Source organism: Urocitellus parryii, chromosome 4 (genome assembly GCF_045843805.1).
Source record: "Urocitellus parryii isolate mUroPar1 chromosome 4, mUroPar1.hap1, whole genome shotgun sequence".
Taxonomy (NCBI): Eukaryota; Metazoa; Chordata; class Mammalia; order Rodentia; family Sciuridae; genus Urocitellus; species Urocitellus parryii.
The window spans coordinates 151,674,803-151,689,667 of NC_135534.1; the positions used below are offsets into that span (position 1 = coordinate 151,674,803).

General features: G+C 35.6%; 1 protein-coding gene across 1 annotated transcript in view; it reads right to left on the reverse strand.

Annotated features, from left to right (window-relative positions):
- Nucleotides 1-14,865, reverse strand: part of Ptprd (protein tyrosine phosphatase receptor type D) — a 378,303-nt gene that overhangs the window by 284,314 nt on the left and 79,124 nt on the right. The window contains exons 2-3 of the mRNA XM_077797854.1: nucleotides 3,939-4,084; nucleotides 1,294-1,435 (exon numbers count right to left, since the gene is read on the reverse strand). Coding sequence (XP_077653980.1) covers nucleotides 1,294-1,435; nucleotides 3,939-4,084 — 288 coding nt within the window. The remainder of the gene's footprint in view (nucleotides 1-1,293; nucleotides 1,436-3,938; nucleotides 4,085-14,865) is intronic.

The window sequence follows — 14,865 nt, forward strand, 5'->3', positions numbered from 1 at the left end:
ACACACATCTCATTTTTCAATATTTTCCTTTCAATTGGTAAGGTGTTTATACCACTTAAAACATGTTTTAGGATGCAAATGTAAACAACCTCATTCAGCTTCTTGTACTAACTAGTCTTCCTCTTGGATGTTCTGTAGTTTCCTTTTTTTTAATCTTAAATTCAACAGGTAAATTTATTCTACATTACTGATAACTGCTTTCCTCCAAATAAACAGACTTTTAATATCAACAAGGTAAAGCTTCTCAGGAGAGTAGAAGATTTAATAGAAAACAGATCTGGAAGGAAAATGCATTTTTTTAATTTTATAAGATACAAAGTAAATATATCCCTCCATGGGGAAAATGGAATGCAGGAGAAGCACTCATAATACATATAAGTTCCTCTATTTAAATTGTGATCCCTTCCTTCAAATTTCCTTCACCTTAGGAAAAATCTATTCTACTGAACTCTGGAGTCAAGCTCAAAGCAAACAAACAACAGTGAGAGAGAAACAGAAAGTCACAGATATGTTAGCATGAAAATGTCATCTGTTAGCTGTCCAATCAGGCAATGTTCTTATCTCTACACAAAAGGCTGAATTAGATATATGAATCAGAGGGTTAACCACTAGTCTTTATTCTGTAGCACTGACTTTGTAAAAGAAGCCTAAAAAGTGACACACCGCAAGTCATCCATGCTTTGGTCAAATTATGCAAGCAACACAGAGACACAGAAGGGGATTCACTGCCTCATTTCACTTGCATCAATAGATATGGGTTCAAGAAAAGATAAAAGACTGAAATAAAAAGATTATTTTTGACAAAGAAGAAAGGCATCCTTCTTATCCTTGGTTCTGACCAGCTGCTTAAGAGAAGCTCATCTTTAGATAGAGACTGTTCCTTTAATTTTCAAAACACCATCGGCTTTGGAAATTTATAAAACAGCTGAAAAAAGTATGAAAAGAAAAAAAAAAAAAAACTATGCACAAGTAATGCAAGTAATGCTAACAAACAAGGGTAACATACCTGTTTCTTCCTAGATCCTCCAGCCAAAATCAAATTGGTGTCTGGCCTTTGAAATCAATACTACTTTTTATTTTCCTTTTCTCTTGTTGATTAGCATTTCTTCCAAAACCATACCAAGATCAAGTCCACTGTCTCATTAAAGTTAGACCCTTAGAACATTTTACTGAAATTCATTTCCTACTTAAACATCATAACAACGCTAGTCTTTCTCATGGTCCTACAAAAGAACACCTGAGATGCAGAATGGCAACAATGACACAATCAACAACCTTGCACATAAGACTTACCACGCAAAACTGTGAGCCTGGTGGAGACAATGATTTCATCCACTTTATTCGAGGCCACACATTCGTAAACGGCCTCATCCCGAGGAGTCCGTAAGGGTTGTATTCTGAGAACTGATCCAGATCCATCGTCAAACTCTATTACCTATTAGAGGAAACAATAGCTGTCACAGGTGTTGTTATAATTGCCCACCTCTCAGCTAACCCTCTCAATGCAGTGGTGAACCAGCCACCACGCTCTGAATGAACTCAGCATCATTCTAAGACTGAGTTGAGAGACAGAGGTAAAACAGTATAGTCTAATTGAAAGAATTTTCTACCAAACAAAAAGAAAGACATAAAACTACATATGCAAAATGGGGATTTCTAATGCAACCGAAAACTGCCCTTAATTGACACATCAACATATTCAGTATGTGTATCTAGGTAATTTATGCCTATTAATTCTGCAAGGGACTTGCAGTTATTATGGATAAACTTCTCAAATTATTTGGTCTCTGACAGTGCATATGCACATGTGGTAATAACTGAACTGTAAGGTGAAGAATTAAAGCAAGCCACCACAAACAGTTCTGTGGGTCTGAAGTATCTCATCCTGAACAGTACAGATGAGCAAACCATGAAGAGAAACTGCATAAATCTAGCACTTAGGCAGTCAACGAGATGGCGTTCACAACCCAAAGACCTGATGACATGCATTAATTCTGCCATAAATCATTCCAGCATTTGTTCTAGCTTAGCATTTTCTGCATTTTTAGGGCATTCTTGCTGTAAAATGGAGGCTTGCTTCACCAGGCAGAAAATTAATGTTCTAAACACCAAGCCTGAATTCACCATCATTATGAACTCTATTGCAAAACAGCTTAGCAACACTAGTAATCATGCCATCCAACTAATTCAGGTACTAAAAAAAAAAAAAAAACATGATGGTAATGATGATGATGGTGATACATATGTATATATAACTATAGGGTCTGTCACCTGTCTTTTTAAAACTATGCTATGTTCTATCACCTGCTCACTCAAATGACACTTTTTTTTTAAATACAAGTGGTACTTCCATGTGCCTAAATAATGAATTGAAAACGTCTTACAAATATGTTCATGGAATGCTTAATCCCAAATGATGTTTTAGCATATAGAGGAAGTAGACCAAATATTTGTAAAATATGTCCATATTAAGTCCTCTGTATATTCCATATTCATCCTAAATTCATGGAGATATACAAAATGTTCCACTTCTCAAAGCACCACAATTTATTTTCACCCCTATTAAGCACACATTTTAAAATAAATCTACTATGCATCTTAGGGAAGAAACAGCATAGTTATTAGAATCTTGGTCAAGAAAATTAACTTCATTTAAACTAAAAAAAAAAAGTGTACCAAGGATATGTGTGTGTGTTTGTGTGCATGCACACACGTGGATACGCGCGCACACGCACACATACACACACTCTACATGCTGAAAGAAATAACCTGAAGACTAAGGTATTCGTTTCATGTTTAAACCACCACATCATTTGTTATATTTCAAATTTCATCACTGTGATTAATAGGTACTTTATACATACAAACCATATATCACTGACACTCTATAAAAATGAGCACAATCAAATTGTTCTGGATTTTGTAGTGCTATATTTCTTTTAACTAGAATGCATTTTTAATCTGCCAAATTAAAAATTGAACCTAGATTAAAATCTTAGGTTAAAAAAGGAAGCATGTTGGGGGTCTCTATACCACCTTAAAAAACAAAACAAAACAAAAAAAGTTCAAGCTATCCTCTCCATGTCCGAAATTGCAGCTGTGACATTGTGTGCTTCTTCCTCCATTCTTTTTCTGAGTAACTTAACTATTTTTCTTCTTCAGAATGAGCAAATTTCAAAAACTTAAGACCCCTCACAATACTCAAAGAGTAATACAGAAATGGTGTTTCACCATCTTGGATGCACTGGGTGTTACTGAATAAAGAAAATCTATTTGTTCTCTAGGTTTACCTGCAATTTCAACCTGTTTGAGTATGTTTCTTACAGGGGAGTAATTTACACTAAGATATTGTAAAAAAATGTCTCATTTAGGTTCATGCTATTTTCCTGTTCAAGTCTATTCCCCTTCTTTTTAAGAACTGAAACTCAAATCCCAATCCAGGAAAACACCATCCTCTCCAGAGTTGTAAACCATGAGACTGGATGGAACTGACTCCATTCCTGTAGATTCTGCTGGTTTTAATTAATTAGCCTACTCTATTCACCTGCCCACACAGATTGGTTCAAGAATAAACAAGTAACTCAAAAAGGCCAATGAGACAGGAAGTTTCAGAAGAGTCAAGTTTTCATATATCCTCTAAACTTGGTCATGTAAGGACCAACCTTAAGAGGAAGCAGACTGAGGTTGGAGGTGACAAATGCATCCCAGGAACGCAATTTAAGTCCTTGCACAAGCAAAGACAAAAGGCAGCCACTTCAACCCCCAAATTCTCCTTTTCAAAAAGCCCTTTAGAGTTACATTATCACACACAACATTATGAATGTCACACCTCAGAGACTACAATATCTTATCAGAGCAAAGCAAACAGGTAACATATAAACCCAAGACAGAGCAGATAACATTCTTCCCCCAGAGAAACAGAACAATGGACCTAATACCTCAAATCTCTGATTGCTGACTTTCTTTCCTTTTTTGTTCCAGACAATTTTAGGTCTTGGGTCTCCTGTAGCTTGGCAAATGAAAGATGCAACTCCGCCAGAGACCCCCGTCTGATCAACCGGCGTTCGTGTAAACCTTGGAGGTGCTGAAATAAAAAGAAATAAACATCACAATTAAATGGAAAATTGAAATACAGACCAATATCCCTTTGCAACTACTCCCCCATAACCCTAAACCTCACACATACATAGGTATACCAGGATTACGAAATTAGAAAAGTACCTTTTACTTCTCAGGGTAGTTTATAGGGGAGGTAGCTTCCTGGTCAAGTTATCTGTTATGCTTTTTATTGCTGAAATCTATATTAAAGCAGAGATCCAATAACTTCCGAAAAGCAACATCACACATTAATTTTTATTACTAGTATAAAAAAAATCCAATTTGTCCTCTGTAACAAAATGAGCTCATCAATCAAAGTGAGTAAAATTTTAGCTCTTTTCTTTGATGCCACTATCAGGACCCTGCCAGAAAGCAGCATTACCACTGCTGAGCTATTAAAATTAGTGACATTTGAAAGAAATTCTAGGGAACTTTAAAGAGATGACAAAAAAAAGTAGCCCTGAATTAGAAGGTATGGCAAGAAAGAAATAAGGTGAGGGAGGGAGAGTGACTTTCTAACCCAGATATTGTGGGCTGCCTTACTTAAATCCAAAAAAAAAAAAAAAGAACCAAGAAGCCATTAAATTTACAGCAAAAAAAAAAAAAAAGTATTTTGTTTTTGTATAGTACTGTGCATGAAACCCAGGCCCTTACTTTGTTGTTATTGAGTCAGGGTCTGAATAAGTTACTGAAGTTGGCCTTAAACTTGGAATCCTCCTGCCTTAGCCTCCAAGTAGCTGGGATTAGAGGCATGTGCTACCATACCCAGCCAAAAAGGATATATTTAAAGAAAGATAAAGACTACCCACTAAAGCTTAAAGGCTAGAACTTAGAAGGTTTGAAAGTTCTTAAATATTCTTAACATTCACTTCCCTTTCCTTAAAAACTTATTTTACATCTCATATTTCAAAATTCAGAAATATATCATCAAACAATGATATGAAATGTAGATGAGTGTTTATACACAAAGCTATTCATCATGCCATTTGTTTAGTAAAAGATTATAGGTAACATAAATATCAGTATAGAAACTGGTGTTGAGATGAACCATGGCACAATGATGGAATGCTACACAATTGATAACTTATAAAATTTTTATCATATATCATGATAAATACTTATGATTCAATGGTAAGCTACAAAAACCTATGGAATTATGTCAAAGGCTATCTGAAAATAAAAATGGACACATGAAACTGGACAAAGCTTACTAAAATCATGATGGTGTTTTGCAAGGTGGTATTTTAATGTTTTTCCTACTCCTTTATACCTTTCTTACATCCTTGACTTTTTATACTGATACTATAATTGGCATTTTTTTAAGTTAAGAATATTTCACTTATTTTGCATTTGTGATCCCTATTCAAGGTTTTTTTTCTGTTGTTTAGTTATATATGAATGAAAAGTGGTTTTTAGCAACTACAGCTAACATGCATTTTGAAAACAATCCTTAAGATTTTAATAGAAAAAAAAAAAAACCAATGTCCATTCCTGCTCACCCTCATCACTGTTTTCTCTACTTCAATTCAGGTTTTCATGCTCTTGCTGCCTTGAGGGAGTACCTGACTGCTGGTGTGTTTTCCCTGCATTCAGGAAAACTAGATTCCCATCTCAAATCAATTATTGTTTTATGGTTTTAGAGAGATAGAGATGGATAATATAGGAGATTTTAAAAAAATGAACTTTACTGTTTCTTCACTGTAAACATAAGTTATTTGCAAAAAATCCCTTACAGTTTTAAGGTTTTATAGTTTAATATAAGATTTTCATAAATGGGCAAATTTAGAAGTGAGAGGAGAGAGACATCTTTGCAAACTGTGGTTCCAGGAAAAGGGCCTCCACCTCATCAGCAACTAGTTGGTGGAAACACAGGGGCCTGGGGCCTGTTTGTGTTCAGAAAGATTAGGAACAAAAAAAGGGCTCTAACAGGCTGCTAAAATAACATGTCCTGCAGCATCTCTGAGTAGCACTACAAACTAGAAGCTGTGGGAAGTACTTAAAATTATTTGAAATTCAGTAACACAGTGAATGGAATAAAAAATACTGTATGCTGATATCACTTTGGAAACAAAGACATTACAAGGTTTTAAATTTCTCCTTCTGCTGTTAAAACAATGCAAATTGATAATAACCACCCCCTTGTCAATACCTTATAGAGAAATTATAATTTCACAATTAAAATTTCTAGAAATCTCCCTGGAAAAACAAAGTACATTGAATTGCCACATTAAACTTTACAATACTGTCAATTTCAGGTACTTTCTCTTATCCATATTCTAAAAACTGTCAATGAATGAAAATCCATGTTAACAATCCAGCTTCCCATGTAAGGTCTGTTTTGAAATTTCTTACAACAATGCTTGAAGGGAATCAACAGTTGTCATATGACATGAAATAAACCTAGAGGTAGGGTGCCATTTTCCCTATACTGAGTTTGTTGTTTTTGTTGTTGTTGTTGTTGTTTTAAGGGTCACTGTATCACTTTTCATCCCAAAGAATGAAGACAAGTTGGAGATTCTTATAATCTGCAAAGAAAGCAATGGCCAAGTGCTTTTTTTGTCCAACTGCCATAAAAGGGCCTATATAAGGAATTTCATCTGGAAAAAACTAGTAGGTGAGGACACATAAGAGGTAAAATTTGTATTAAATACAGAAAACTTCCTTCTAAATAAAATGGAAAGACAAATTTGCATACATTCAAGGATGGCTATAACAGTCCAGTGTTTTCCAGGTTTGTTTTTCATTTATTCATTTTCTGATCATATATGGAAGTTTTAGGGCAAATACAGGCAAAAATAAAAACTGCCAAAGACATAACCACTGAGTGCTACTATAAGGATTTTACTTCTGAAGACCAAGTCAAATAATGGAATTAACCTATTTAACTGTGGAAAACTTATTAAAATAACAAATTAGCATCTGTTTCAGGATCTGAGACTATTTTTCTAAATCCTTCTAACTACCACTGCAGCCAAGGTGTTGACTTTGTATTCTTACAAAAAAAAAAAAAAAATCTTGACAAGAATCCTTTCAAGAAACAAGAAAGAAGGGCAGTTCGGGTAGTGCTTGTCCACAGAGGTTTTGGGTTTTGTTGTTGTTGTTGTTGTTTTTTTTTAATATGAAAGACAATGGCCTTCACAGACAAGAAAACTATGGCTTTCTTATGGGATCTGCTATTCATTTCTCTGCATTTGCCCACTAAATATAAAACCACAGAAAAGATGTCATCATTTTATGATTCAAAGTAAGATTCTAGATAATATAGTAAAATCTTTTCAGTGCGCATGTGTGTTGCATAAATAATCATTTTGCCTGGTCACTTTCACAGACCTACGCTGTCAATGCCAGGCAGCCAGCCAAAGGAAAGATGTGAGACAGAGAGCTAAACTTAATAATACCAACAAATGCTCCAGGACAGTGAAATCTTTACTCTGAAGGGTATAAAAATGCAGAGCACCCACTTCCCCTTCCATTTCTTGTCATTAAAGGAGCTAGAGGAAGCCTCTGCCTTCTTTTGTCATGGATAATGTCCAAATTTAAATCTCATTCTGAAAAAGGGAAAGGGGGGTAAAGATCCAAGTAAAGGATAAGATAAAGATATCTACTAAAAAGTCACAAAACAGGACAGCCTCAGACCTGAATAATGAAAATCCCCATTTTTATTCCAGGAGATACAACCATCAATGCTATAATTGGTCAAGGGCTGGGGGTGGGAGGGGGGCGGGTGAGGGGGGCGGGGAAGTATCAAGAATATAAAGATGAGGAGAAGAGTATTAGATAATGATGATGATGATGATGATGATGATTACAGGTATTATTTCATTCCATTGTTGTTAGAGCTAACTGCCTGGACTCCCCACCATTCCTATTGTTACTGCCTCTGCTCCCACTAGGGCTGTTGTAGTTAACTGCCTCTGCACCCCACTTAAAGTTGCCAAAACTGTGCTTTTGCAAAATGCATATCTGCTCAAGCCAATTTTGACAAGTGGAAAGTATCTTTTATTAAACTAACGCCAGACATTGCAGAGATCAAATTACTTTTCAACCCAGAAAGTCTATTTTCTAAACATGGTAAACATGCATATGAGTCAGAACACAGGCATGGCTGACATTCTAGACTGTGTCTACTGCGCTCAAAGGTGCTTGCATTCTCCGGATGCATTCACAGAAAAGACAGTAGCTCCAGGAATATAGCAGATCATTATTTTCCATACAACTCAAGTGGAGCACAGGATGCCAAATGATTTTTAAATTGTTTTTTAAAATAAAATCAATGCACAGTACCTTTTGCACAAAATGGTTGTAATATTTTGGCACCATATCATGTTTCAAGTTGCTAGGCTCTCAAGACAAGGTGGTGACCTGAATATGCATTTACAGCTATTACCTTTAGAAGAGAAAAACCAACCAAGAACATGTCTTTGGCCATCCTGAACAAAATACTCTACTGAGGACAGAATCTTCCCTTTAGGACAATATATGAAGCACAGCTAGATATTAACAGGGAAGATCCATTGAAAAATACTAGTAATATCCATGGAAGAATAAAATTGATGAGAAATTCTTAAAGGTTAAGAAGGCAACTCAGGTTGGAGGTAACTGGATTGGCTAACAGAGAATCATCTAAAACAGAACCATAGAAGGATCACATGCTACCAAGTGAAGAAGTGAGGGTGCCATTTGTTCAATTTAATTCTAATTAATAAGCTACTTCTGTGGACATCAAGAAAATATGTCGCATAGGGAACAAAACTAACGGCATGTAACTAATTGGCTTTGTTTCTTTTAGCCGATTAACATTTCCTTAAATAGAGATCTTTTTGTCAGAAAGCTGTACTTAAAATCTTGGAAGGGGAAGGTTAATCATAATATTAAATGATACTAAGGGGGAAGATAAAAGAACATTCCATGAGAATGTGCTGGTAGTCCTGTTTTGGGCATCTTATTCCTCCCTAAAAGATGTCTACAGAATTTATGAAAAAGTCTATAGAACCCAACCCTGGTCTTTCTCTGTGTTGGGATGAAGGCTTTGAAGAAAAGGTCAGGAACAGGCCTCCTCAAATGGGAATTGTAAAGCACAGAGGTGCATTAGTGATGCTTCTAGAAGTAATTACTGGTGTGAAGGTTTAGGAGTAAGGGCTTTGCGTTCCTGTCCAGTCACAGCACATCCTATTGCCACTGACCCATACATGGAGACTAGCTAGAGTTTGAGTGGATGCTGGGTCTTCTCTTAGAATTAGCCTGAATTTCGGTGGGTAAGGGTGTAGGGAGGATGTGCCTTAGACAGCAGTCCAGTTACATGAACACACCGTGAAGAGAGAAGTCCCCAGGTAGATGTGCAACTGCTAAGGAGGGCAAAAATCATGACACAAAAACGGAATGGGTGGTTTCCATAATAGATATGCAATGTAAACCACGGCCTATCACACAGGATCAGAACTGGGTCACCTCTTGATGTCCCTGACCAGGACAGGTTTTCAAAGTCAAACAGACTATTCCTGAATCATTTATGGTATTTCATTTTTAACACAGCTCCCCAAACAACCCGTTAGCCTTAAAATGTGATTTATAGGGCAAAATATTTCAAAATAAAATAACTGGCTTTACTGAGTTCCAACTACTAGACTAAATGCTTTATATAGATCTTATATTATTTTCCAAAGCCCCACAAGGTGTAATGCTTACTCTTCCTTGATAGATTTATAGAAAGCTTTAGGGTAATATAGATATTTGGATAGATGGATAGATGAATAGACGGATGAGAGGGAAGGAGGGAGGGTGAAAGGAAAACAAAGAAAGCTCACTGAGTTCAAGAGTGAGTCATGAACTTTTGATCTCATTGTGAGGCCCTGGTATTTTTATCCTGCCAAACTAGAAAATGGAAAGTTACAAAGATACTGTACAGACAATATGACATGAGTCAATTTACTGTACACTGAGGCTTGTTTTATTTAATATACAATGTATAGTGATTGCTTTTTAAAGGGTTTAGCAAGTACCTTGTGTATATTACAGCGATTATTTTTCACTAGCGAAAAATTTCACCAAGGAAATACTGCCCAGGTAAGTTATTGTAAAGTGGGGTAACATGCCAGGAGCCAAATGAAATCAAGAATAAATTAACCAATTATGACACCTGGACAACAGAGGAAAAATCAATGCTACAAAATTTAGACACAAATCACCTCAATTCCAAGTTTGGTATTGTAAAGTACATTAACTTTATTCTATGTATATGCTCAAATTGTTCAGAGAGGAAAAAGACAACTACCCTATTAAAGTTCTTGAGACCCATTTATCCCATTCCTTTTCAATGGATTTCTACGTATGTCTATACCACTAAATTAATTCAGATCTCAACCCTCACATCTTTGAGAAGGACTACTAAAGTGGCCTACATTGAATGGATACAACTCTGTGCTTAACTATTAAATATGTAACTTGCAAAGAATTGATATGTATACCAACAGGAAGAGCAAAGGGGGAAGGGAGGGAGAAAGGGAGGGAGGGAGGAAGGAAGGGAGAGAGGGAGGGAAGGAGGGACTTAATGAAATGTATCTCCAACTTGAATCTTTCTGATCTTTATTTCTAATGGAATGAAAAGGTTCCTTCCAGCATCTCAAAAAAGTGTTCTGTTAGAAACACACCATGCCATCTGCCTTCCTAATCCTTCTTCTCTTAAGTGTACACTTCTATTTGTGGCACTTTCATTTTCCCCAAAACACATCCTTGAAAACTTTTTTTTTTTTTTTTGAGACAGGGTCTCACTCACTAGGCTTAGGGCCTATTATTTAAGCATTATTAAAGTTGCTAGGCTCCTTTTGTGATCCTCCTGCCTCAACTTCCCCATACCCAGCATTTTCTGACTTCTTTGCCCCACAACCAATCAATGTGTAGTCCTACTGACCTACTTTTGATATTTCCCATCCCTCTTTTTTTTTTTACACAATATCTTTATTTTATTTATTCATTTTTATGTGGTGCTGAGGATAGAATCCAGTGCATCATGCATGCAAGACAAGTGCTCTACCACTGAGCCACAACGCCAGCCCCCCCCCAGCCCTCTTTTTTCATATCTAATGACAACAGTCCTGATTGTTTTGAAGCTGGATATTAAAATCACCTGGGAGTCTTAAAAAAAAGAAAAAAAAAACTAAGTTAAGCAACTATAGACTTTTAGATCCCCACCAATTAAATAGAAAATCACCAATTAAATAGAAAATCCCCACCAATTAACTAGAAACTCTATAAATAATTTCTAGAAGATTCCAATGTTCAGTCAGGACTAAGCATTATTAAATGATACCATGGTAACAGTATTCTTCCATCCAGTCACCCTCACTTCCACTTTTATTTCTATAATTAATTCTTTTTGCTCTTTTTCTCTTTCACATCCCCCACCCCACCCCCAGCATATCTATGGTTACAGCTCTTTTCCATCCACTTAAAAAATAAATAAACTTTAAGAGCCGAGTTCTTCAAAATAAAACTAGAAATTTTGTTTGGTCATTAAGGTATTTCTGAGATGATGCCAAGCTAATATGTTTCCACCATCATCCATCAAAGACTTAAAATTTCCTGTCTCCATGTCTTGGTACATGTTATTCCCTTGTACAGAATACCTTCTCCACTTGTGCATTTACAGAATTTCCCCATTTTTCAATCCAAAATTAAATCTCTTGAAGCCTTCTTTGAGCCTCCATCTGGATGAAATCTACCATCCTTTTAACTCCCTTATCACACTCTCTGTTTCCCTTAGGAGTCACAAGAGTCTATATTTCAGTTTTTTAGTTATTATATGAACAAGAGTTTTCTTCTGCTCCACGTTAATAGAATACTGAGAAAAGCATTTATGACCTGATCCTCTCAGAAGTCTCATAACCCCTAATCACACCCAGCACAAAAGTGTTCAGGGCATCCCCACATTTGATAAAGAATCTCCAAGGTGCTACCCACCCTAATCCCTGCCTATATACCGTGAGTATTTCAGAATGGATAATCACGTAAACATGACTGCTGTGCCCCTATTTGAATTACATTTGCCTACAACTCAATAAATTAACTCTGAATACAACTCCCCTTCTTTGGAATACAAATTCTGTGTAATGCACATTTGACATTGCAGTGGGTGACAATGTGGGAGACAAATAAATCCCCAAAATAACAGGCCCCAAGCTGGTAAAATATGGAATACCTCGATCTTAAAGGCATGTGCGCCATCACAGGACTGAGGTCCACGTGAAGTGTGATGCAGTGTGGATCTCCTTTTGTTTTCTTTTACCATCCAGCCTCATTGTTGGAGGGGGCTCTCATTCTCTCTGCCACTTTTTGTTTTTAATTTTTCAAAAGGATTTTGTGGCTCTGATTGTATTATTTATTATGTGAAAAGGGAAAGAAAAAGATACTCAATGCATTCTAACTACTTACCTTGGTGACTAAATTTAAGGAATTATTCTAGACCCATTTAATGTATTTCTAATAAATAAGTTATAATGTGTTGTTTTATAATAAGAATTTCATTAAAATACATTGTTACCATATATACATATATGATTACAGGACTGGTGCTGCGATTCTGCAACAAGTATAACCAGAAGAATAATTAGTTATATTCCATTCATATATGATGTATCAAAATGTATTCTACTGCCATATGTAACTATAATTTTTAAAAAATTTATCAAAAATAAAAAGAAGTTGGAAAATGGTTTTAATAAAGTCATACCACAGATCCCCAAATATATATAATGAATATTTATGTCAATAAGACATAGGTTTCTAGTTTTTCTAGGATTTCCATTTTTTCAGTATTTTAAAAACTTCAATGATTAATCTTATACCCTTGCACACATAAGTAATTCCTATTACTCATTCCTACAAGTAACAATACCAATATGTATAATGAATTAAATATAAAATTGCTGAATAAAAAAACTAAACTTTTAAGGCTTTTGATATATTTTAACAAGTTATGCTTTAAAAATAACACATATTCACACCAAGAATATATCAGTGTCCAATTACCTGATTCTCTACTAAAGATCATGATTATCATTGGCCAAATGTCCATTTATTTAAAACAGGAGATGGACATACGGAGATCATAGAGTCATCATTCTGAGCAAAGAACTGGATAATCCAGTACTCAGAAAAAAATAACTCCCTCAGTCCTGCCTTTTCCATTTCCCCTTGGGTAAAAAGAGGTCAATACTTACAGGTGAGTAGTGAGTACTCACAGAACAATGAAGGAGGAAGGAAATGGTGGAAGACAAAGTTTAACATAAAAAAAAACTACTGAAAATCATGCTACACTATTTATTATCAAAAATAATTGCCAATTTTAAAAAGCCTTTCAAATTATTTTTCAAAAGTCTTATATTCAGTTTATACTAATTATTACTCAGTTTCCAGTAATAAAATAAATTTTCTAATTTGATATCCAGATTATCTATCTTAATGGTGCCTGCGCCTCTGTGCTTTATTTCACTCCAGTAATCAAGCATTAAATCATCTTTATCTATATATAAATTATCTTATATTTGTAATAAATTTGCCTACTGGTCACATAAATATAAAAAGTGCTAAATAATAAAAATTTATAAAATGAAATTTTATTTTTCACTATGTTATTTTTTTTTTCCTATTTTTAATTGTAAGGTGTTCAGGGACTTATCAGCACAAATTTGGTTAGCATTTACTGGGAGGTCTGGTAGGCCTGGGCAGATACACAGTGGAGTCACATCTGGCTCCTCCCTGCCCTTTTTTTTTTAAAGTTGTCAATGGACCTCTATTTTATTTATTCATTAAATATGGTGCTGAGAATTGAACTCAGTGCCTCATACATTCCAGGGTAGCACAATACCACTGAGGCACAACTCCAGCCCTCCTCCCCTCTTAGAAAGAATATACTCTAACTATAGGTACGCCTTCCAATGAAAATCTTACAGAACTAGATCGTTTGTCTAGTATTATTTATTAGAAATAGGGATACTTTGGAATATATAAGCAAAGAAAAAATTATAGAAAAATATAACAGTGATGTAAAATAATTATATGAGAGCCCTTATCTGATATTTGCAGGCATACACATATTTTTCAAAGCCTCAATTTCCCATATATAAAATCAAGTCAATAATAGTATCTGTCTCATAGGCTTGCTGCAAAATTTAAAAGATAACTGGTGTCCAAGATGCTGCAAAACGACTGATACATATTTAAGCAATCATTCAAAGTTGACAGACCACAGAACAGCTGACCAACCTCAGTCCTAGCACCTTCCCCACCTTCCACCCCAACTACCACAGTGGAACATCCCTTCCAGTTCACTTTACCATCTCTGGTCTCACCTGGGATTACTACATATTCTAGAACAGTACACAATACAAAATTCTGCTATTCACAAAACAGTACTGCATATTACAACAGGACCGTTTACATTCATGGACGCAGTAGCACAGGTCGGACCAACAAAGTAACAATGGTATATTCCAGTGTTTTGCAGCAATTTGTCTTACTTCAAGGTATATTGATACCACAGTCATAAACACTTGTTTTACAGTAGTGAAAATTGTATAGCCTCAAAGCTATAACTTTTTGCTTAACATACAGCCATGGGATGTTCTGACCAAAACAAACAATCTCCTCATTCGGTGTGCCTGGGCAATAAAATTTCTCTGATCTACTGACATGCTTAGTAAGACTGGCCATCTGTTTTGGTCTAAGACACTCACAGCAACCACTGGTTTAGTGACATAAATTTCAGAAAGG